Source organism: Saccostrea echinata, unplaced genomic scaffold (genome assembly GCF_033153115.1).
Source record: "Saccostrea echinata isolate AGI-Se365-2 ecotype Australia unplaced genomic scaffold, CSIRO_AGI_Sech_v1 ptg000054l, whole genome shotgun sequence".
Taxonomy (NCBI): domain Eukaryota; kingdom Metazoa; phylum Mollusca; class Bivalvia; order Ostreida; family Ostreidae; genus Saccostrea; species Saccostrea echinata.
In genome coordinates, this window is record NW_026889803.1 from 9,743,845 (window position 1) to 9,768,943 (window position 25,099).

The 25,099-nt window shown below is 33.9% G+C and overlaps 2 protein-coding genes across 2 annotated transcripts in view; both read left to right on the top strand.

The window, feature by feature from the left end:
• The first annotated feature begins 1,437 nt into the window (after positions 1–1,437).
• On the top strand, positions 1,438–4,466 carry LOC133204591 (multimerin-1-like). The gene is made up of 2 exons (XM_061340345.1): positions 1,438–1,615; positions 4,057–4,466. Exons 1-2 carry the CDS (start codon positions 1,438–1,440, stop codon positions 4,464–4,466), a joined length of 588 nt encoding a protein of 195 aa, XP_061196329.1.
• A 7,381-nt stretch (positions 4,467–11,847) lies between these two features.
• Positions 11,848–25,099, top strand: part of LOC133204592 (uncharacterized) — a 44,342-nt gene continuing 31,090 nt past the window's right edge. Inside the window, exons 1-23 of the mRNA XM_061340346.1 lie at positions 11,848–11,996; positions 12,734–12,929; positions 14,043–14,191; positions 15,755–15,856; positions 16,138–16,308; positions 16,483–16,620; positions 17,597–17,776; positions 18,437–18,597; positions 18,716–18,853; positions 19,330–19,428; positions 19,932–20,115; positions 20,745–20,889; positions 21,363–21,496; positions 21,734–21,860; positions 22,248–22,339; positions 22,670–22,834; positions 22,965–23,087; positions 23,238–23,372; positions 23,655–23,774; positions 23,890–24,030; positions 24,261–24,448; positions 24,567–24,666; positions 24,894–25,064. Of these exons, the coding sequence (XP_061196330.1) occupies positions 11,853–11,996; positions 12,734–12,929; positions 14,043–14,191; positions 15,755–15,856; positions 16,138–16,308; positions 16,483–16,620; positions 17,597–17,776; positions 18,437–18,597; positions 18,716–18,853; positions 19,330–19,428; positions 19,932–20,115; positions 20,745–20,889; positions 21,363–21,496; positions 21,734–21,860; positions 22,248–22,339; positions 22,670–22,834; positions 22,965–23,087; positions 23,238–23,372; positions 23,655–23,774; positions 23,890–24,030; positions 24,261–24,448; positions 24,567–24,666; positions 24,894–25,064 (3,303 nt within the window). The 5' untranslated portion in view covers positions 11,848–11,852. The remainder of the gene's footprint in view (positions 11,997–12,733; positions 12,930–14,042; positions 14,192–15,754; positions 15,857–16,137; positions 16,309–16,482; positions 16,621–17,596; positions 17,777–18,436; positions 18,598–18,715; positions 18,854–19,329; positions 19,429–19,931; positions 20,116–20,744; positions 20,890–21,362; positions 21,497–21,733; positions 21,861–22,247; positions 22,340–22,669; positions 22,835–22,964; positions 23,088–23,237; positions 23,373–23,654; positions 23,775–23,889; positions 24,031–24,260; positions 24,449–24,566; positions 24,667–24,893; positions 25,065–25,099) is intronic.

Here is a 25,099-nt window from a genome sequence, read left to right on the forward strand (position 1 = left end):
TCAGGTATATCTTTGTCATTGGGTATCACTGGAAGCTCATAATTTGTTCAAAGGTTGTTTTTGACCTTAACGTAGGTCATTTAGGCAAGTTCAAGGTCACTGATGTAATAAGTGTAAAATTCAAAAAGGTCTAGTCGCCCAAGTGGCGCAGTGGTAAGAGTGTCTGCTCTAGAGTCGTGGATTATGGAGTTGATCCTTACGTCGCAGGTTCGAATCCCACTGTGGGACGCAGAGACTGATCCTTCGGATGAGACCGTACAAACTGAGGTCCCGTCTGGTAGTAGGTGCTGACACGAAAAAGATCCCTCACTGCTAAATGGCCATGTGTGCCGAGTATAGGTCAAAATTTGCAGATCTCCATCGGCAAATGGTGGCGTCTCCATATGATTGAAAAATTCTCGAAAGGGACGTTAAACAACATACAAACAAATAAACAAAACGGTATATACTTTTGTAATAGAAAAAATTGCATGCATTTGCATTTCACTGAAAAGATGATAAATATATCATCAAGAGTGTGTAATGGCCTAGACTTAAATTCGAGGTCACTTAGAATATGATGTTTTGGATAAATAGTCTGAAAGAATACGTGACTGTGATTTTTTTTATGTCGGTGACATAAAGATGGTGTTTGCTCTTAACCAGCTGCAGAATGTGTCATGGCTTGACGCAAAGTTATTTGGACAAGTTCAAGTTCACTGACAGTGGAATTTTACATTCCTTTACTGTCTTTCTACTGTTGAAACATTGAAAGTTGATGCCCCTTACAGGATTGTTTATAACCTTAAAATGTTGCATAACCTTGACTCAAGGTCGCTCTGTCCTGTCCGGAGCTCCGACGGAAGACCTATTCGTTGCATTGCAACGAGCTCGGCTCTAGTTTGAGTTATTATTGTTATCTCACGTGAAAGGTAAGTCCATTACACTATCAAATTGAAAGAAAAGTAGTAATAATCAAAATAATAAATTTTTCAGACTAAAATAGCAACAAACTTTCATTAACTGATATTGCTTTCATTGGCATAGATAAGAATGGTGTATAATAGTTCATGTACTTGTAATGCATTAAATGTACATTTTGTAGATTAATTCTATTTTCCAGGACATAAACTAGACAAGAATATTAATCATAATAATACATGTAATTGTTGTTCTTAATTATTACATTATATACATGTATAGAAGGAAAGTGAAGAATAAGTTAAAGGCTTTCGTCTGAAAGTCAAAAACCTAATATGTAATAATATTATTCTTTTAAAAATGTTATCCATACACTATATGTTTTTAACAGTTACAATATTTACAATAACCTACATTTAAGAAGAACATTTATCTTGTACATATTACATATTATTTAGTGTTTTTTAAAGTATTTTTTTAATTTTATTTTTGTATTCATTTATTACTGTATCATTATTTTTTTTTGTAATTAGCAGAATGACTACCACTGTTACCTGTTCATTACTGGGGATCCTGATGCTGTTGATTCACGTACGGTGTGAGAAAATATCACCAAAACCAGGACAACTGAAAACATTCATGGAGGATTACAACAGTGTGGCAGAAACTTGTCGTTCCCTTGGATTTGTCAGAAAAGATTATAAAACTGTTGCAGGTTTGGAATTTTTTGAAAAAGCAAAATTTATTTGCATGATCACTTCACATCGTCGCACATCGTAGCTTAAGGATAATGACCCTCTACTCTAAATTTAACATTTTTTTTTAAACTTCCCAACATTGATTTTCATCAAGAGCTATAGTATCAGCTCAGCTTCAAATGGAAAACAGTATGAGGTGTGAAGCGCTGCTTACTTTTTCAGATATGACTTTTATGTCGGATCATGATATGAAGAAATTTTAATACAGAGGATAGAAAGAGTAATGATTTATTATCACAACATAAAATCAAAAATATGAGGTGTATATGAAAGTAATATTTAGTACATGTATCATACCTATTAAATTCATATTAGAAAACATAATAAAGCACTGCTTCCTAAATCAGAATATCACAATGCTGTATGTAGTTGTAAGAAAAGAATACATCTGTTAGCAAGAGTTATCTTTCTTATAAATATTTTTTCATTGGAAAACAAGATGTTTGTGAAACACTGATGCCCCCGTATGGCAACTTATAGCGAAGGTTAAACTTTCTCAAATGCAAATCAAATATGTTGATACCCAAAGTAAGGTCTTGTGCCGAGGAATATACCTGTAAAATATGAAAGCCCTAGCAGCAACCATTGAAAAGATATGGAAAAGGTTAAAGTTTTTCAAAAGTAAGTCAAACATCAAGGTAAAAAATAATGGTGCCCAAGGAAAGACCTTCTCACAAGAAATACGCATGTGAAATATGAAAGCCCTAGCACCAACCAATTAAAAAATATGGCCAATGTTAAAATTTTTCAAAAGTAGGTCAAACTCGTAGGTCAAAGGGTCAAAGTTGTTAGTATCCAAAGGAAGGTTTTGTCACAAGGATTACACACGTGAAGCATGAAAGCCCTAGCATCAACCGTTCAAATGTTATAGCCAATGTTAAAGTTTTTCAAAAGTAGGTCAAATTCCAAGGTCAAAGGGTCAAAGTTGTTGGTATCCAAAGGAAGGTCTTGTCACAAGGATTACACATCTGAAGTATAAAAGCCTTAGCACCAAATGTTCAAAAGTTATGGCCAAGATTAAAGTTGGGAAAAATTTTGTAAAACTGGGTCAAATTCCAAGGTCAATGTCAAAGGTTAAATATGATGGCACCCAAAGAAAGTCTTGTCACAAGGAATACACATGTGAAATATGAAAGTCATAGCTCCAACCAATCAAAAGTTATGAGCAATGTTGAAGTTTTTGCGGACAAACAGACAGACGGGCGGACAGGGCAAAAACTATATACCCCCAAATCTTCGATACGTGGGCATAAAAATGTAATACTAATAAAAATTCCACAATTGGTACTTGAAACATAAAACCATTTTTAAATTGTCCTTAAAAAGGAAATAAAAAACTTATTTCAATTTATAAGGCTTTTAGAACTGAATTTAAATGTTTTTTTTTGTTTGTTTGTTTGTTTGTTTGTTTGTTTGTTTGTTTGTTTGTTTGTTTTTTTTTGTTTTGGTTAAATATAATAAAACAATTTAAAAAGTATAAGCAAAGGAAATAGAAGGTAATGTTTCCATCATACAGCAGGGTTCACCGAATTGACTACTCCAAGGTCTCGATAATGAAACTCTGATAATGAAAACTATGAGTAGTATTCGTAATTTTCACTTGGAAAGTTATCTCTCTTATCAGAGGGTTGGTACCCTTTAATACATGTATATGGGATAAATGCCCGAGGCTGACGACTTCCAGGGAGACAACAGAAGGGTCTTAGGCTTAAATGAATATAACCCACATTTTTAATGCAGGTAAATGTGGCGGACAACCTAACAATATTTTTTTTCTTTTTTCATTACATGTTCTGGACCCGACATTCGTAAAACAATATGCAATCGATGCTCTTTTGTAAAACAGATTTTGCAAGGTACCACAAAAAGGAAGGAGGACACCATCCTTTTTTTCCTCTTTTAGATAACTATGATACGTACAATAGCATACATGTATTAGGAATGTTTGATTAGAACACAAAAATATACCCCATATGATATCAATTTCGAAGTTAAGTGTCGTGCAGAACTTACAATTGCACAATTAACACATTCGTTGATGATGCTACCAATTAACATGCTGGACATAACATACTTAAATTAGAGGACAGAGTTCTACTTTGGATGATTTCCAGTCCAAAAGGAAAATGAATTTTATGATCAAACGTCAAGGTCAAATGTGTCATGAGTCATAGCATTATGATGAAACAAACACATGCCAAATATCTAGATTAAAAAAAAAATTCAAAAAAGTTTATAAAGAACAGAAAATATGTCAGAACAGAATGATTCTGACTCTAAATTACCATACATGTATCATCTTAAACTGATGTATGTTTGTTAAAGAAACCGAATTTGACTATAGTTTTGTGTTAAAAAATCTGGTAGGATAGTTTTTTTTTTTTTTTTTTGCTTACAGACAAGGCGAAAAAATATGCATGCGAACCGATGGTTGCCTTTGACGTCATATTAAAGAACTCTAAAAGTAATCTTGCTACAAAAACAAAGATAGTGTTCGAAACGGTTGACTTGAACGAAGGGCAAGGATACAACGCTTCCTCTGGTATCTTCACTGCGCCATATGGAGGACTGTATGTGTTCGACTGGGTAGCTTCAGGCTGGAAAGGCCTCCCATTCACAGCTCTCGTAGTAAATGGTTCCTCTAAATCATGGAATTATGTTCGTGATGACAAATTCAATGCATGGATTCGTTATAGGAAGACGACGGTTGTAAGGTTAAATTACGGTGATAAGGTTTGGATAGAGGTCTCCCAAGGACCAGCAGGCTTGAATAAAAAATACACTTCGTTCTATGGTTATAAACTATAAACGTTTCTTGAGTTGACATAAAAATATTTAACTGCTGGAATTTGAAATAAAATATCTGAATATTCTGATATTACTCATTTTCCCTTTTTTGCACTAACAAGATTTAAGATACTAAAGGGAAATTAATTGACATATACTCTGCATCCCGATTTAATGAAGAAATGACAGAGAGTGACCAAAATTGCTCCTCGTATACTGACAGTTTATTTTTGATTTTACAAAAAAAAAAAAATTATTCATCTATACCAGTACAGCACAGCAGGTGGATTGAGTCATTCAGTTTTGAATTTTGCTAATGTAAAAGCTAAAGATAACGAACAGCGATCAATCGAGTACAAAAAGACATCATGAACAGGGCATAAACACGGTCTCTTGGAAACATTATAGGTGGGATCAGGTGCCTTGGAGGAGTAAGCATCCTCTGTTGACCGGTCACACCCACCGTGAGCCCTATGTATTGATCAATGTATTAAACGGTACTCTGCAATCAAATCCAGTACAAACGCAATGGCCTAACAAATGATTTGAAACATGTCAGACAGAATACGACCCAACGATAAGATGTTTTTACAAACAAGGTCATTATGACGACCGTAAAATTTGCGAAAACTTTACTTTAAACGGGGTTGTTGAAGTCCTAGCTTGTAACAGTAACTTATTTGTCAGTTGCTTGTCTCAGTTTAAAAATTGATCGTACTCAGAGCTACTATTGCCTATCGAATCAGTTGGGAGACATAAACAAAATATGCAGGTGATGTTAGAATATTACTACATAAGGGAAATTGACGATGGAAAAGCTGAAGTCATATCGTTTGTCATAAGGTATAGTTATTAGTTGGCCATTATCGTCTACAGTCAGTAAAACATCGAAATATGAAACAGATGTTGCCAACTCTGTAGTGTCTTTTATAATGAGTTCACAGGGATATATCGAGTCGACATTTGAATGCGAATAACTTTGTTAATTGATAAAAAAAATCGTCGATATATCTAAATGTCGAGTTATTTAATATCTTGTACAACCCACATTTCGAATAAGTGATCTGTATTTGAATTGATGTATTGAACACTACAAACAGAACATATTTTTATCGACATTATTGAAATGCTATGAACAGAAAAATGATTCATCCCCCCCCCCCACCTCCGTAAAAGTTGTACTTACATGTAAGAATAGTACATGCTGAAATTGAAATGTTCATTGTTTATATCAGAGGCAAGTCCTGAAGTCATTAAAGTATTTGCTGAAACTGTGTGCAGTATACCCTCATATAATTTAAATGATGTGGAATAACAAGAGAAAAATCTAAAATTTCACCAAGAAACGATCAAAATCTCCACCTATTGTCTCCAAGTAATTTTGAAGTGTTCAAAATTTTCGAGCACGAATTGTACAATGTGGGAAACGAGCATCAGTAAGTGGGAATAACACTTTATTCTATGGTGTCCGGATAGGGCCATTTGCAAAAGCTCAACAGCCCGTTCAGAAAAACACGCCGTCGCGCTAACACACAACACGCTGTCACGCCAAAACAAGTTCGCACAACACGCCGTGGCGCGTGTTGTGTGTTAGAGCGACGGCTTGTTGTTTGAAAGCGTGTTAGCGCGATGGCGTGTTGTGTGAACTTGTGTTAGCGTGAAAGCGTGTTGTGTGTTATCGCGACGGCGTGTTGTGCGAACTTGTGTTAGCGTGACAGCGCGTTGTGTGTTAGCGCGACGGCGTGTTGTGCGAACTTGTGTTAGCGTGACAGCGTGTTGTGTGTTTTGCGACGGCGTGTTGTACGAACTTGTGTTAGCGTGACAGCGCGTTGTGTGTAAGCGCGACGGTGTGTTTTTCTGAACGCGCTAAGCTTTTGCAAATGGCCCTATCCGGAAACCATATTCCGCCGGAGTATTACATACTTGACTAGTTTTATCTCAGTCTCTGAAGCAAAGCTGATTATGGTATTTATTCTTCCAAATACTGCTTGAAAATCCGCACTCTCGAGGATCAATACTCTACACCCTCAAATATGGGGTTGTACGCGATAAAGGACCAGGACCATCGTATCAATATGCAAACATCCGGTGTAGATTCAAGTTCAAAGAATGGCCTCATGTAGGAACTTATTAATTTGTACCTTTCCGGCGGTGTAAAATTTGAAAGATTTCTCACAGCGGAATATATTTAAATTAATTATCTCTGATGATAATGTTTTTAGTCCCCTACCGGTGAAACCGGAGGGGACTATAGGTTTCCTCTGAGTCTGTCCGTCCGTCTGTCTGTCTAGCTGTCTGTCTGTCCCTCTGTCTGTCTGTCAGTCTGTCCCACTTGGTTTTCCGCACTTTTTTCCTAAACGCTTGCAGATATTGAGCTGATTTTTGGTATGTGAGTGTATCTTGATGAGTTACAGATCAAGTTTGCATTTCGTTCCGCTTCATTGATTTTTGACGGAATTACGGCTTTTTCAATTTTTACGGGTTTTCCGCAATTTTCTTCTAAACGCTTGTAGATATTGAGCTGATTTTTGGTATGTGGCTTTACCTTGATTAGTTATAGATCAAGTTTGCATTTCGTCCCGCTTCATTAATTTTTGACGGAATTATGGCATTTTCAATTCTTAACGGGAACGGAACCAGATTACACTTGCCGGTAGGGGACTAGTATTGCTAATGCAATACTCTCAGAATGCTTGTTTGTCATAGTGGTAGATAGTTGTAACTTTTAAGTATAGGAAGACCTATAGTGACCATATCTGAAACCAGTCAACAGCGGTTGATTATTTTCACCCTAGCTGAAAGTCCCAACTTTATTCTACCCTAGATATCTCGAATCCTCGGTTATCTCTAAGTATTTTCTTGGTCCCTTCGAGTTCGAGATAACGAGGTTTGATTCGATTAATGTACTCAGCATTTGCTCTCTTCAATTGAATTATCACGCGCAATGATGGACTTGTGCTCTCTTCAGTGGAATTGGATGAAATAAAGAATTCGTTTAATGCGCGCAACAATTGTTTGCGAGAGCAATTATTTGATAAGTGATAGCTTCATTGAACATGCATATCCATAATCTATATAAATAAGTTAACGATTCACACAGTGTACATACATAATTAGTCCGTGAGGGAAAATGTAAGATTTATATCCAGGTGACTTATAGGTCCAAAGCGCCGGGTGTAAAGTACTTGTCTTTTTTATATTTAGTATTTCATGATGTATTACACAAGTCACTATGTAATAAAATAAATTATTATTATTACTACTGAATAATATTATTAAATTGTTGTTCTCTTTAAAAAAAAAAAGAATTGTGTAAATTAACTTTTTCGAGCAACAAATCCTTCTAATAATTCGAATCAATTATTGCTCTTATCAACTGAATGATGCGTGCATCAAATAAATCGAATGCATGATACAATATAATAGAACTTCGAGATCAGGGAATGGTTTTCCGGGGTTTTAATTTGAGGACAAATAAATATGTACGAACAAAACACACAGTTGTTTCAAACCTTTTATTGAAAAAAATATTTACAAATTATGATCAATTATAAAACGTATTTAAAAAATACAAAAAAATATTTAAGTAGAATCACACAAAAGCATATTAATAGAATTATCGATAAGCGAAAACTGAATAAACTGAAGATTGGTATGATCTGAGCTTCATCTGAAAAAAAAAATGTCCAGAAAATGTTTAGTAAAAAAAATATAGCACACAATTCACTGACAAATATTTCACTTTATATATCACTTGAAAATATTATTTATATTTTAATGTATTTTTTACATGACATATTGTTATATTTAAGGAGAGGAACCAGTAAGTTGCAAAACCTTTTGATTAATTCAATAAAATATGTTCAAAACAAATATTTCAGAAGTTATTAAATGATTGATGATAACGTGTATTGAATTAATAAATCACACAATTAATTTGTAAAGTGTAATAAGATCAATTTCTAAATAGAAAAACGAGTTTCAAAATAATTTCAGCGCATTTTCAGCCTATATAGTTTATCAAATTCCAAAGTCATGCCTGCATGCTTTTGAAAATCAAAACAAAACATCAGCTCAATGTCAGACACGTATAAAATAATTTGATACATATATAGTATATAATTAAATATATTAATAAATATATACATAGTATATAATCTAAATCTATGAACAAATATATACATATAGCATATAATTAAAATACATACATAAAGTATATATCCATACGGTGGTACTTTTAGGACACGTAATTATTTTCTTGAATATACCAGGAAAAATTTTTATCTCGTGAAAACGAGATATTATGTCGTGAAAACGACTTATTATCTCGTGAAAACGACATATTATCTCGTGAAAACGACATATTATTTCGTTTTCACGATACAATATCTCGTTTTCACGAGATATTATCTCGTGAAAACGACTTATTTTCTCGTTTTCACGAGATATTTTCTCGTTTCACGAGATATTATGTCGTGAAAACGAGATATTATCTCGTGAAAACGACTTATTATCTCGTGAAAACGACATATTTTTTTTCAAATTTAAATTTTGTTACATACATTAAACAACCTGATTTAGTATTTTGCTATTCGTTGTCAAAATATGGATGAAGAGTGTACAAGAGAGGATGTCATTAAGGAATGCTTTCATTTTGGTTTCAAAGATCATTAAAAAAATATTTAGAAATTTCAGAATACAAAAACTACAGCTCCTAGATCAAACAAGCATTCTGAGAGTATTGCATTAGCAATACTAGTCCCCTACCGGCAAGTGTAATCTGGTTCCCATTAAGAATTGAAAATGTCATAATTCCGTAAAAAATGAATGAAAAGGAACGAAATGCAAACTTGATCTATAAGTAATCAAGGTAAAGTCACATACCAAAAATCAGCTCAATATCTTAAAGCGTTTAGAAGAAAATCGCAGAAAACCCTTAAAAATTGAAAAGGCCATAATTAAGTCAAAAATCAATGAAGCGGAAGGAAATGTGAACTTGATCTGTAACTCATCAAGATACACTCACATTCCAGAAATCAGCTCAATATCTGCAAGCGTTTAGGAAAAAAGTGCGGAAAACCAAGTGGGGCAGACTGACAGACAGACAAAGGGACAGACAGACAGACAGACGGACGGACAGACTCAGAGGAAACCTATAGTCCCCTACGGTTTCACCGGTAGGGGACTAAAAATGTCGCATTAAGGAGACTTGATCCCAACCAACATTGATATTCAGCAAATATATATGTTATGTTAAACAGTTTGAAAAAAAAGGCAAATATGGTCATAACTTTTTTTAATTTGATCAACAGGAATGAAACTCAAACTTGATCTGTATCTTAAGCTCAGGTATAGGGGAAATTCTGATTGAAATTGCGCAGGGTTATACAATATAATGTATAATTATAATGTAACTATATATGGATGTGTAACTTAGTACATGCTCAATGCAACTGTTATTTAATAATATATAATATTATATTAACATATTTATTGTCATCTATCTCAATCACTGACAAATAGATTTGAAAAGGCAATAATAAGTATTTCAGGATAGCATATTGTCTTGTCAGAAGAACATTAATTAATGTAGCTCACAATACAATACCAGTAGAGATAGTTTCTCAAATCTAGCTGCAGAAAACTACTTGGTTATGAAAGAAAGCATGATTCGTATATGATAAGTATGTCAGTGAAATTGGAGAAAAACAAGCATTCTGAGAGTATTGCATTTGCAATACTAGTCCCCTACCGGCAAGTGTAATCTGGTTCCGTTCCCGTTAAGAATTGAAAATGCCATAATTCCGTCAAAAATTAATGAAGCGGGACGAAATGCAAACTTGATCTATAACTAATCAAGGTGAAGCCACATACCAAAAATCAGCTCAATATCTACAAGCGTTTAGAAGAAAATTGCGGAAAACCCGTAAAAATTGAAAAGGCCGTAATTCCGTCAAAAATCAATGAAGCGGAACGAAATGCAAACTTGATCTGTAACTCATCAAGATACACTCACATACCAAAAATCAGCTCAATATATACAAGCGTTTAGGAAAAAAGTGCGGAAAACCAAGTGGGACAGACTGACAGAGGGACAGAGGGACAGACAGACGGACAGACAGACAGACAGACAGACGGACGGACAGACTCATAGGAAACCTATAGTCCCCTCCGGTTTCACCGGTAGGGGACTAATAATCAATTTTGGGAAATAATATGATTTTCTAAAATTTAATTCACACAAGATTATTTCTCGTTTTCACGAGATAATTTCTCGTTTCCACGAGATAATAAGTCGTTTTCACGACATAATATCTCGTTTTCACGAAATGATATCTCGTGAAAAGGAGAAAATAAGTCGTTTCCACGAGACATTATTTCATTTTCACGAGATAATAAGTCGTTTTCACGAGATAACATCTCGTTTTCACGAGATAATATCTCGCTTTCATGAGATATTATCTCGTTTTCACGAGATAATATCTCGTTTTCATGAGATATTATCTCGTTTTCACGAGATAATATCTCGTTTTCACGAGATAATTTGTCGTTTTCACGGGATAATATCTCGTTTTAACGAGATATTATCTCGTTTTCACGATATATTATGTCGTTAAAACGAGAAAATAAGTCATTTCACGAGATATTATGTCGTTTTCACGAGATATTATGTCGTTAAAACGAGAAAATAAATCGTTTTCACGAGCTATTATGTCGTTTTCACGAGATAATTTTTCGTTTTCACGAGATAAATATTTCCTGGTATCTTAAAAAAAAAATAATTACTTGTCCTAAATGTACCACCGTATATCCAAAATCATACAGCGTATGTATGTTATCGTTATGTACACGTCATATTGCAACGTGTACTTAGACTGCATGTCAGTAATGTTCTGCCTATAAAGCCAGCTTGGCAAACAGACAAACAAGTCGACCCAAAATGGATCAAGATTTTTTTTTTAAGATCAGAAAATACCCCCAAGATACTAAAACAGTGCCTCATAACTTTTTATAGGTACGTAGCATCGGAGGGGGGGGGGGGCAGGTTCCATAAATGTCATTCTCTGAGGCAAGGTTGAATATTGCACTAATATTATATAAACATCGGGATCGGAGCACAAAAATAATTATTTCGGGCTCAAAATGTCTGGTCGTTTGTCAACAAAAATGATGATGAACCATTAAGACGATAAACAACTCTAGAAAGTTAACGTTTGATGTTTAGCAGGCCTTTAAGAATCGTGTTTTTTGTTGTTGAGATGACGGTCACTTCAGTTTCGTTTCTAACTGTACATGTACCCTCTTTAACATCGAGACGGGTCTGATTCACTCTACTTTTGTTCTTCGTTGTGGTGCAATACCATTATTAAAGCAAAGATCTTGTTCATTTTCCTTCAGTTCTAAAATATGGTTATTCCTGGCACAAATCTTTTTCATAATTGCACCTTTGTGTTGGAGTTTGATAGTTTGACGCGATTCAAAGTAAAGCAGTGCTGGAGGAGAAAGATTACTGAAAATGGAGGAACTGTATCCTACGTCTTTACTCGTAAGGTAAGTTATAAAATGCTGTAGGTGCCAAAATGTTCTGCAGTGAATTATTAAGTCAGTTTTTGAAACTCACTGTAAATTAGCTAGACACGCATGGCTGAGTGCTGTTAAAACTTGCCAGCCCCACCAAAGATCTACTAGCGAGATCTACTAGCGAGAGAAAAGTAGCTGTATTGCCTTTAAACCAAAACTATTTTTGTTAAATATGTAAAACCATATTTGTTGTTACATCATCTGCCTTGCAAGCAGCTTGCGTATTGCAATCTTAAAACATCTCGGCTCTTAATATTTTTTGACTTCAATCCAAATTATATAGACTGACGAGCTCTGGCTGCCACTTGGCTTGTTAAACTTTGCTACTGGTTAGAACGTGCCCTAGTTGGGTTATGTCAGATCTTCTTACATTAAGTGCATACAGTGCAGATCCAAGAAATTTGATTTTAATGATAGATTGTTTCCTTTCATCTTTCCAATCTCCTGTTGAGAATAGTCAAAACAAATAATAAAATTAACTGATTCATACAAGGACTGAAATTATGTTGAACATTCATAGGTGAGTATCTGCATGGAAAATCAGGGTTCATATTATACTATCAATTTGTACATATCTTTTATTTTTCAATGACAAGAAAAGTCCACTACGCAGCATTTTCAATTACCAACACAAGCTTAAAAATCACCTCTTGTAGAATTCAGTTAATTAATATTTTGCTTACTCAGTGCAATCTTTTCTTCTCTAGACAAACTATGTTGTACTTTTTGGTGATATGCTGGAAAAATCCTCCTACAAACAGAGGCAAGCTGTTCGACACAATGTCCCAGTTGTTCGGTGTGAGTTCATCACAGACAGCATAGAACAACATGAGATTCTGTCGACAGTGAAATATGAAGTTGGAGAGCCACTTACTGGGAAGAATTTCAGAAAAGGACGAATATGTAATTAATAATTCATCAATATGCATTTGTAAACTTTTAAAATTTATAACAGTTCAATTTTTTTTGTTTCAAATCATTGAATTTTTCAATAATTTATATATATATATATGGATTTAAACATATGTGGTGGTCAGATGGATTCGATCTCTGATGGCCAGATACCTCAATTGGTAGAGCACCTGATTAGAGATTCAAGGGACCTGGGTTCAAATCCTGGTTTGGTCCATCACATTTTTCTACTTTCCTGTTATAATTGGTGCCTTCCCATGCCCTGGAACTGACAGTTGAAATTCATGCAAGGGAAGAGCCTAGATTGGTGTCTTTGGGGGGGTGAAAACCTTTAAGGAGGGAGGAATGTGGTGATCAGATCCGTGCGATCACCAATGGCCAGATAGCTCAGTTGGTAGAGCATCTGACTTGTAGAGATTCAGGGGGTCTGAGTTCAAATCTGGTCTGGTCCATTGCATTTTTCTCCTTTCCTGTTATGCATGTCTGAATCATTTTCTTAAAAAAAAGATTGTACTTACTTGCATCATCATCACAAGCCATGGGTTTTGGTGTCCACTCTGTTTCCACAAACCCAGTTTGTGGTAGTATAATGAACACAAACATCCAAATTCAGTTGTGTCAATCTTAAATATTCTTGTCACAAACAAAAAGCAATATTTTTAATATATTTCTATGTGGAATGCAAATCATTAAGTCGATACCATCAGTGATGCCATAAATTTTATTTTAATATCACCAAGATTTCAGAATGCTGTGATTTTTTTAAAGGACAAAATAATTTTTTTTGTGAAGTATATTACAGTGATTAATGTAACATTTGATACATATTATATTGTATCCAGAACTGAATTTCTCTGTTAGCGATCAATATTTTATAACTTCTTTCATTCAATATTTTTTCATCAAGAGTTGACATACAGAAAACTACCTAAAAAAATATTCTCTTCAATATTATGTATGAAATATAGTGGATGTTTTTTCATGGCCATTGGTGCAACTTATCTGAATTTGGGTGAAAATCCTGTGGCTATAGCAATATTGTTCCTTTCATACAATTCAGATACATAAAGACATTTAGTAATAATATATTTATTTTATTCACAGCAAAATTGCAGAAGGCAAAAACTTACCTTGATCTAAAACGTCGCAAGGCTGTGAATTTAAATGCCTTAAAATCGTGGTCATTGGATGATCCAGAGGCCCCTTCAGCCAATGATGATAAGTATGAAGTGGCAAAATGGGCCCTGCTAAAGGTATGCAATGCTTCTCTCAATTTGTAATATTTTTTTTCTTTTAGTAATTCATTACTTATTCCTTATAATAAAGTTTGTGCTAATCACAGATCTGTTGAACTAACAGTAAAACAGACAGAATTCAAAGAAACAATCTTATTAAAGTGCATAAAATAGTAAAATGTAAAACATTGCTTTAATAACTACATGTATGATATGCAGCTCAAGTAAAAGGAAAACAAATTTTGTTACATGTACTGTGTAAGTTTTAGCTCACCTTAGCTGAAGACTCAAGTGAGCTTTTCTGATCAAAAATTGTCGTTTGTTGTCATTGTAAACATTTCAAAATTTCATCTTTTTCTCCAGAACCACTGGTTTTATTTTAACCATACTTGGCACAAAGTATCCTTGAGTGAAGGGGATTTGAGTTTGTTCAAGTGAACTCTTCTAAGTGGAGGTAATTAAGAAAAAGTTATATTTGTGTGGGGTCATTTAAAAATCTTCTTCTCAAGAACTACAGGGCCAGAAAAGATGAAACTCATGTGAAAGCTTCCTGACATAGTATAGATTCAAGTTTGTTCAAATCATAACCTAAGATTTCAGGTGGAGCCAATATGGATGATCAAAGTCTTACATGGGTATACTGTAGATCTCCAAATTTTCGCGACACTTTATTTTGGCGAGATAGGTATTTGGTATTTGTAAGTGAGACAAAATTTTCACGAATTCAGGTATGTTTTATATAACCTATACTAATAAAAAATACACGAGAGAATAAAATTTTCATGTGCAGACCGTCTTGGGTAATTATGCGAAAATAATGTTCTCGTGAATAAAAAGTGATTTACAGTATATATGAAAAATCTTTAAAAGTCTCCTTCTCAAGAACAGCAAAGCCATGATTAGTCACAGTTCTATGGAAGCATCCTCAGTTAATGTTGATTCAGGGTTATTCAAAACGTGACCCCTGGGGGTAGGGTGGGGCTACAATGGGCAATTAAAGTTTTACTTAAGAATACATATGAGAAATCTTTAAAAAAAATCTTCTCCTCAAGAATAGCAAAGCCATGATTAGTTACATTTATATGGAGGCATTCACAGGTAATGTATATTCAGATTTTTTCAAATCATGACCCCAGGGGACTATAGGCAATCAAAGTTTTACATAGGAATACATATGAAAAATTCTTTAAAAATCTGATGATGAAGATCAGCAAGGCAATGATCAGTCATATTTATATGGAAGCGTCCACTGGCAGTGTATATTCAAGTTAGTTCAAATCATGACCCCCAGGGGGTAAGGTGAGGCTACAGTGGTTGATCAAAATTTTACATGAGAATATTTAGGAAAAAGAATCTGCTAAAGAATAAAAAGGACCATAGTTACTGAAATGAGCAGTGTGGCCCATGGGCTTCTGTTTTGAAACACTTATTATACCATGATAACTGTACATATGTGTCATAACAATCTGACTTGTAGTTCTATTAAATGACAGTAAAAAGATGTTTGAGAATGTTTGTAAATCAAAGTAATGATTTTTAATAGAATGGAAATGTCAAGTAAAAATAACTTCCATTTTTCAGTCTTTGAAAATGGTTCATGTTATTGAGGTTCATGCCCTGACATCTAGTGAGAAGTCTGAGAAGTTTAGACTTTATCATCAAGGGGGGCAACTAGATGGAGAGGTATATTGAAATGTTTCTCCATAATTGCAAATGTATCTTTATCATATATCTCAGGTCAAAACAAATTTTATATTATTTTTAAAATGTCCAAAAAAATTTTAACTTGTATTTGAGTATGAAAGGAAAAAGAATATTTTTGCAGTAAAAGTTAATGCTAAGAAACTTGCTGTTAACAAAGTTTCATATGTTATGTTACATGTACCATATAGTTATATCAAAAATAATTTTCATACCTACATGTACATAACAAATTTTTCTTCAAGAGAAATATTCCATTTTAGCACATCCAGGCTAGAGAGGGGCCTGTTGTTTGGTATCTGGACACTGCAGATGAAGTTCTAATTTGCTTTGAACAATTATACAAGAGGTACACATCAGGTCTGATGAATATGGAGCCATGGCACACACCAAAATTTATCTCCAATCAAATAGGATCCCACAAACTGAAGATGGTATGCAGTGGTAAAATATCTGAACTAAATACAAAAGGGCTATACCAGGAAATCAAATAACAGTGAATTAAGCTTGGAATGAATCTTCCTGCCTCCTCTCCCTCCTTCTCTCCCTCCCTCTCTCTCTTGCTACCTAATATGTGATTTAACATAGAGTGAAATTGTTTTCTTCAGATTTTGGATGATATTTGTTCCATGCACAATGACCTTGACCCAGATCTAGGTCAGTTTGTTGAGATGATCTGGAATGAGGCAATACAAGAAGCTGAGAAAATGTTAACCATCTCCATGCAACATACAAAGATAGATAAAGTAAACAAGTGAATTTGAATACATATATTACTGTGTGTTTTGTAGGGCTGTCACATTTCCAAAATTTTTCGGGTGGGGTCAGTTCTGTAAATTTTCGGTTCGGATTCAGGTTTTTCGGTTCAGTTCGGTTATTTTCATTTATTTTAAACCTTAATTTCATGAATTTAGCTTAAAATATCTTTATTTGCTACGTTAAGTTCATCTTGAAAACAAGCCCTAACCATGTTAATGTTTTGATATCGGTTTTTAAGACTTCAAGGCCGACTATTAGCTACAACCTGACCATTCTTGCTCGTTTTGATAATTAACTAATCCTTTTGTTACAAGTGTTTTGTCATGAAATGAAGTAGATTTCAGTTGTGATGTTTATTTATCACTGTTATCATCTTCATTCTTTTGATTTCAATGCCATTTTTTGTGTTAAACAGACTCTAATATATAAACCAGACCCGAACCGAAATCCGGAAAAATGGAACTGAAACCGAACCGAACAACTTGGACCACAGTTTTCGGTTAATTTGGGGAACCGTGACAGCCCTAGTGTTTTGATTGGTTTAAAACATGATACAGATGACTTTCATTTGGAGTAAATGTTCATGATAGTACAATTGAACTTCGTTATCTAATACTTGCATATCTTGGAATACAGTAAAACACGCTTATAACAAAGGGCCAGGGACGGATGATTTTGCTTCTTTATAAACATAATTCATTATATCAATTAAGTTGACAATATATTTTATAGCCATGTGAAATTGAAAATCGCTTCACAGTAAGCGTCAAATCATTATAAGCGTGTTAATTATAAGCGTGTTTTACTGTACAATGGATATGTTGAAGTGAGTTAAAAGTACCAACTGCTTTTTCTTTATGTATATTAATCTTGATATTTGGATTGATTGGATATCTTGGAAATTGTTTCTTTTATCCCATTGGGTTTGAGTTTGCGAGGTTTGACTGTAATACATTTTTCTAGGTGGATGATGCTATGGCCATTTTAAAGCAGATCAAGCAAATTATGAAAGAGAACAAATCAGATAATCGCTTGCCTGAGCTGGTGGAGGAGTTTTATAGGGAAGCCCTTCCCCACAAACAGCATTACATAACACAGGACCTGAGTCCAAAGATGATCTCGGAGAAACTAGATCTCTGCCAGGTATATTTTATTGATGGATTGATTGATAGGTAGGGGGTTTTCAATCTTTTAGAAATGTTTTGTCTGTCAACTGACAGTTATTTACTGATCAAGGAGAGACGGATCCTTTCAGACACAAGACTCTTTGTTTGATGTCAGATTGGGACTGGGAGCAAGAGAATATAAAATGTGGTGGTGGTGGGGGGGGGGAGGAACATTCATTCCAAAAATGAGGAAAAATCAATTCAAAAACCAGTTGATTAATATTACGGGGCAATTTTGAAGCAAAAACTTTCCTTAAAAGGAATGATCATCTTGATGAATGAATAAATGAGTGTTTTGGGTGATTTACCTGTACATGTACATATATCAAGTTTTTGTTATTGAGAAGTCACTCTCTTATTTGGGAAATTGGAAGGTTTAGTGTACACAAATGTCGGCCAAATTTTGAAGAATTAAGAGTGCTGATGCAACGCTTAGAACATTCCTATGTATGTGTATGTAAGCAGCTTCAGGCAAAAAGGGAAAACCAAAGATGATAGATTTGATCTGTTTAACTAATCCAAGTGTGAAGTGAATAAATGTAAGTGATTTAATTTCAGATGTACACAGTAGAGATCAGTTCTGATGTTAAGCTAGTTTAAGTCATGTATTTATGAGTATGTTCGTGTTTTTCCCCAGCTGATCTATGATGTACTGACTGTCAGTGAAGCCACAGACTTCTCTCCTGCTGCCAGCACTGTTGCTAAGTACAGGGCACTGAGATGTCACATGACAAAACTGAACCAATCAAGTGTCCAGTTTCAAGACATTCGAAACATCTTCAGTAATAGAGAACAAAGGTGTTAAATTCGTACTTTATTTTCTGAATCAATAAATAATTCTCATATTCAGAATTTACAATTGACCTTATAATACTATCATTCCAAAAATGGAACAAGATATTCTTTTTATTTGAAGCATCACAATCCACCATGTTTTTGAAGTTGGGAGAACTTTAGAAGACATTTTATACCAGGAAATGTCTGGTTTGATAGGGAATTCTCAGCTGTTGATGCATGCTTCAGGGCCTCAGAATCTCCTAGGTATTCTGTCAAGGTATGTCTTCTTTGGTCAGCAAAAATCTCATAGCCATTGCTGTAGATGACCATTTAGAAATTAGATGGATGCATTGCACAGTTTTGAAAATATATCCACAAGATTGACAGGACTTGAAGATGCTTTGGCCATCAATGTAACCACTATGATGTCTCTATTATATCATAGGTCATCTCCTGGAGTCAAGGTTGATGCTGTAGACGGAAATATGTTACATTATACTAAATTGTATTTATTACCTCACTGTACATCTTTTATTACCTGGTTGTTAATCCTGGTTTAAAAAAATGGCAAAAAACCCCCCAAAATATTATAACGATTTAGTGTTAAGTAAACTGCTATATTGATGACAGTTGTATAAATACTTTTGTGTATGGAAATACATTATAGACAGCATATCCTCCAAAGAGTACATGATGACAGCAAATTTATGATGGAAAGAATATTTTGATAAAATGTTATTTTCATACTTTTAGGGGACTACTTTTACCTCAAGCAGTAGAAGAAGAACATGGAATTACCAGAACTGATGGGGGAAAGCTAGGATATGGAATCTACTTCTCCAATTCATTTGAGTAAAGATAAAAAAAATCTTATCCTTTTGATGATGTAGTAAAACTGTCAGATTAGAATGCCTGCTGTAGAGTTTTAATTTTCACATTTTTTCCTAACTATGAAAGAGTGAAAAGTATTATGAAAGCAAGTTTTAATTTCTGTAATGAATATGATTGACTTTGAACAAAGTACATTTCATGTATTTACTCAAAATCAATGATTCCTTGAATTGAAGGACAAAAATATTGCAGTATACTGTACATGTAGATCACCATATTTTTGCGGCACCTTACTTTCGTGACAAAATTTTCACGAATTCTGGGTATTGTTGTATATAATATACATGAGAATGAAATTTTCTGTGAGCAGTCTGTGTCATGTAATTTCGCGAAAATAAAATCCTTGCAAATAAAATGTGATTTACAGTAGCTCCATTGTATTAAAGTAGAGCTCAATGAAGTGGAAAACTTAACTGGGTGTAAATAGACTTGTGTAACTCCAAATGCTGCCATCTTAATTTCAGAACCTGCCTTCATTATGCTGAGCCTAGTCATGGCACAGGAATGAGGATGCTGATAGTCTGTGATGTTGCACTAGGAAATTGTTGTGACTGTACAACTCTACAACCTGATCTTACGGCACCACCTACTGGATACCACAGCTGTCATGGTGTCAAAATGACAGAGGAAAATATTACAGATTTTATGGTAGGTCTCAAATGCATTATTTTTTTTCTCACTTCAGCGGAGTTTTCATGTGTTGCTGAAGCATCACCGTCAGCATTCCAGGTAAAAAAATTTTGGCAGTGATCAATTCCATAGCCAAACTATCATGGATGATGAATGTAGAGATGGATACTGTATCATATAATATCTGTAGATGTGCATCTGACCTTTATTGTTGCATCATTGTGCATGTATCCATGAGGTTCTTAGTCAACTTGCATGGTTAATGTATGGATCTACTTTTATACTATATGAAAAGTGTTGATTCAGTTGCTAATTAAACTTTATAGATATGACTTTATAGATGTGCTTTTAAGTCTGTTTATTGGCAAGTTCAAATTAAGCATGTTTAAGACCTTGTTTCACTTTTAGATGACATATTCACTGAGGTTGGCTTTGTAATATTTGAGAACCTTTTTTGGTATTCTTTACATTTAGTGTGCATTTATTTGTGTGGGTATTTTTTATACAAAATGATTTTAAATTGCAGTGTTTTTCTAATGAGTCTGTCCTAAAATTGATTGAAGATGAATAACTTGAAATATGAAAATGAATTGCCAATATAGAACTTTATTCAGAGAGAAATATATGTCTGATTTTATTCATAACAGGATGATGAGTTTGTGATATACAACACCTCACAACAGAGAGTTAGATATGTCATTCTCTTCACAGTCCCCAGTGATCCACCCATTTGTTCAATCCCGACAAAACCTGAAGAAGAGGAGAATATGGCAGTCACATCAAGTTCTGTTGGTATGGCTATATAGAGCTTACTTAGCATTTGTTAAGACCTTGAAAAAGTAAGGATTATAAGCATGACTTTTGCTGTAAATGCAAAGTATGTTTTCTTAAAGTATACTGTAAAGGCTTTTATTTTTTTCTTATGTATAGTTTTGATAATCTTGCTTATTTTATTTCCCTTGGCACCCAGTTGCAGATGTTTGAATTCACACAGATACATGTATGTGTGCAAAGATTAACTTCATCATACATATAGATATATAATGTTTTTTTATACATCTAATTCATCATTATTTCTTGAATTCATGACTCTATAGTGAGTGTGCATATGGTGAAAATTAAAAATTATAGTACTGTATTTGAATAATGTGCATGGCATGACTTTCCACTGAAAGAATCACCCCTCCCCATTCATCTTTATAAATTAACTGTTAGAATTGACAAGTTGTTAATGTTTCTTGATATGAGTTTAAATAATTTTACAGATATTACTGACTTAAAGAACCTCCCTGATCCTCTATCTAAAGTGACTGGTGGTTTGATTGGCAGTAAAAAGTCCATCCAAATCCCACTACGAGGGGTTCATATCAGGGCCAAGGTCATAGACATGGTAGCAAAGGTAAATCTACATTACATGAAAAGTTCAGCAAACCTTTACACTTGTTAATATCCTGTGTCTCAACATCCGTTTTTTTTGCTTTTTATTTTTGCAAAACTTCTGTTATTTCTAAAATTGTTGCTGTATTTTGTACTGTAATGAGACAGAGAGTAACATAATACATATTAGAAATTCCAGTTTTCTGGGTCTATGAATTGCTACTATTTGTTCTGTTATGCAGTGTTTTTCTTTTTTTAGGTGGTGGTTCTGCAGACCTATAAAAACAACATGACAGAGCCTATAGAAGCCAAGTATGTCTTTCCTTTAGATGAGACAGCAGCCGTGTGTGGGTTTGAAGCATTTATAAATGGAAAGCACATTATAGGTAAGAGAGTTTTGACTACATATGCTTAATAGATAAAAGAGATGTCAGATGAAGGATTTAGTTAGATAATAAAAAAAGGTAGATACAATTTACATGTATATGATGATTTTAAATGTATCATTCATGGGAAATAGAAAACTATTGTAAGTTTTCCCAGAGTAGAACAGACAATATAATCTTTACAATGTCAAGGTTTTGTGATTATAGGGTTTGTGTGGAGTTACGTAATCACAAAATCTTGACATTGTGAAAATGAGCCAATACTAACATCCAATATTTACTGGAGTTAATCGGATTAAACTTTATATTGAGAAATCTTTGTTACATATCTTAAGAGAAGAAAGTAACATATAGAAAATTATTTTTACCAGTAAATATGATTTGCAGGAGAAATCAAAGAAAAGAAGACAGCTCATCGTGAGTACAGAGAGGCTATCAGCAAAGGTCATGGCGCATATTTAATGGATGAGGAGGAGCCTGTAAGTGTCAACTTCATCATTATTTGAATTTATTGTACTATCTTAAAGATACTGTATTATATTTGGCAGTGTATTTTTTTTTTAGCAAAACATTTTAGCTCTCTTCATTTATTGTTTCGTATTTGAGTGTATCTTTTAAAGGTTTGTAAATTCAAAATCCGTATTCATGTAATTATACACAGTGTTGTATACATGTATATTTAATTAATCTTCATGTATTCACATGCTATCATATTCTACATATAAGCTATTAAATACCTCTATATACTTGTACATCTAGATACATGTAATACAAAATCTTCTTCTGATTATTGCTGTTTTTATTTTTAGGACATATTTACTGTGAGCGTTGGAAATCTCCCCCCAAAGTCAGAGGTCCTAATAAAAGTCACATACATCACAGAGCTTAAAGTGGAGGGGGATAGTATTGCCCTGACCATTCCAGCAACAGTAGCGCCATGGGTCAAAGAATCAGCGCTCGCCCAACAAACTCAGGTGCTGATAAGTTTTACTTTACATATCTAGCACAAATGAAATATTTTTCTACTGATAGAATTTCTATGAAATTCTTCATCATAAAAACATTCTTTTCATGTACATGTTTCTTGTTTTATGCTACTTCCAGTCAGAATCAACAGTTTTACACATCAGTGACCCAATGGATTGTCAGATATCGCTACAAGCTGCTATAGAGATGCCTTTTGAAATAAGGTCACTGAAATCAAGTACTCACAGACTGAAGTACAAAGTAAGATAGATAACTGATTTAGAAGTTAAAGTAATTTGTGATGTTATTTGTAATTTAAAAATAAATGTTTGAAGAAATTGCTTGATACACAAGTCTTCTTGTACCCATTGTCATCAATCAGGGAAAATTGTGATTTTGTTCCATTGTTAGAAAACTGCCACCAAGGCTGTAGTTGAGATACCAAAGAAATGTGAGTTTACAGCAGGATTCCAGCTACTGATTACGTTAGCAGAGATCCATGTTCCTCGTATGTGGGTCGAGTGTCATCCAAAGAAAGACTTACGGGTAATGGATGTTGATATACACACATATATATATGTATATATATATATATATATATATATATATATATATATATATATATATATATATATATATATATATATATATAATATATATAATATATTATCACATATATATAATACTAATATATATCACATATATACCTGTACTTATTGGTATGATAAAACTTATAACATGATTTTCTTTACTTTTCACAAATTCTAATAAAGTTTAGAGACAACTGAAATCATTTTACAAGTGATGTTTTGCTATCTTAAATTTTAGGCATGTATGCTAGCTTTCTACCCTGAGTTTGAGGCAGCGATTGACCCCAGCCCAGAGATCATATTTCTACTGGATTTGTCTAACTCTATGAAGGGGGATCCATTCAGAGATGCCAGAAAAGTACAATAGTTAAAACATACTCTAATGATGCCATGCATATGAAATACACAATTCTTAATAACAGTTTACTTAATAAAGAAAATAAGTCAACATTTGCTTATATATTGTTTTGTAGGTTATATTACTGGCTCTCAACAGTCTCCCAGAGAAGGCTTCCTTTAACATTGTAGCATTTGGATCATTCTTTAAAGAGCTCTTCCAGTTTCCCCACAAAATTACAAAGAATTCTACAGATGAGGCTGTAAAATACTTAGAGGTACTTTGACATTTTTATTCATGCTCAGTATACTGTAAAATGGCTGTGTAAAATAAGTGTGTTGGATCATCAAGAAAAAAGAAAATGTTATGTCAATTTGAATTATTTAAATGAATGAACATTAAAATGTACATATTTTATTATGGATCATTTCATATCTACAGAATTAACAGAATTACACTGTATCTGTATTAAGAGAATTATCTGAAGAACAAATTGAATATTTTCAGGCTGCCAATCCTGTTATGGGATGCAGTGATGTGTTGTCTCCCTTGAAATCTTTTTTCTTGCTAAGTCCTGCAGAGGGCAGTAGGAGCATCTTTTTGATATCTGACGGATTTGTTGGCAACAAGGGGGCTGTGTTTAGAGCTGTTGCCACTAACAGCACTAAAAATAGGCTGTTTTGTCTGGGAGTTGGGTGAGAGCTACTTGTAATTTATACATGTATTTGTTGGAATGATAACTCTTTTTATAAAGCTAGATGAAAATTGAGGAATATACATGTACCAGTATATCATCCATCAATATCATTTCAGGAATAATAGGGATAGTCATACATTACGTAGCTTGGCTAATCACGGAGGAGGGACGTATGAGTACTATAACAGCAAAACAAAGTCAAAATGGCAAGCCAAAGTAATTACATTTGTGTTAATTACTGTTTGTAATGAAAAAAAGGATGTTAGCTGATTATGTTCCTATCATATATAGAATTTAGCATGACATGATAAAAATTTGATCGTAAGTTTGTATTTCAATGATTACATGCATGCATGGTCACTTCATAGGAAGTGCAAATTATATTCAGTAAAATTAAAGCTTTTGTAAAGATAACTTAAAAAAATGATTTTTTTTTTACATAGATTGCATCACAAATAGAGCAGGCCACAAGACCAGGTATATCACATGTTAAAGTTGAGTGGGGTACATCCACTAATAAGCAGGATCCACCCCTTCAGGCACCTTGCCGGATCCCTAGTTTATTCAGTGGGTCCAGACAAGTGGTCTATGGATTTGTCACTAATTGTACACAGGTACTTATTGCAACTCAGTTTTGTGGTGTCCTGAA

What these genes read in the sequence shown, in the direction of transcription:
- LOC133204591 (XM_061340345.1), top strand. Translation starts at nt 1,438, where the DNA reads ATGACTACCACTGTTACCTGTTCATTACTGGGGATCCTGATGCTGTTG. An exon ending in AGATTATAAAACTGTTGCAG is followed by an intron (nt 1,616 to 4,056) that starts GTTTGGAATTTT and finishes TTTTGCTTACAG; the next exon opens with ACAAGGCGAAAAAATATGCA.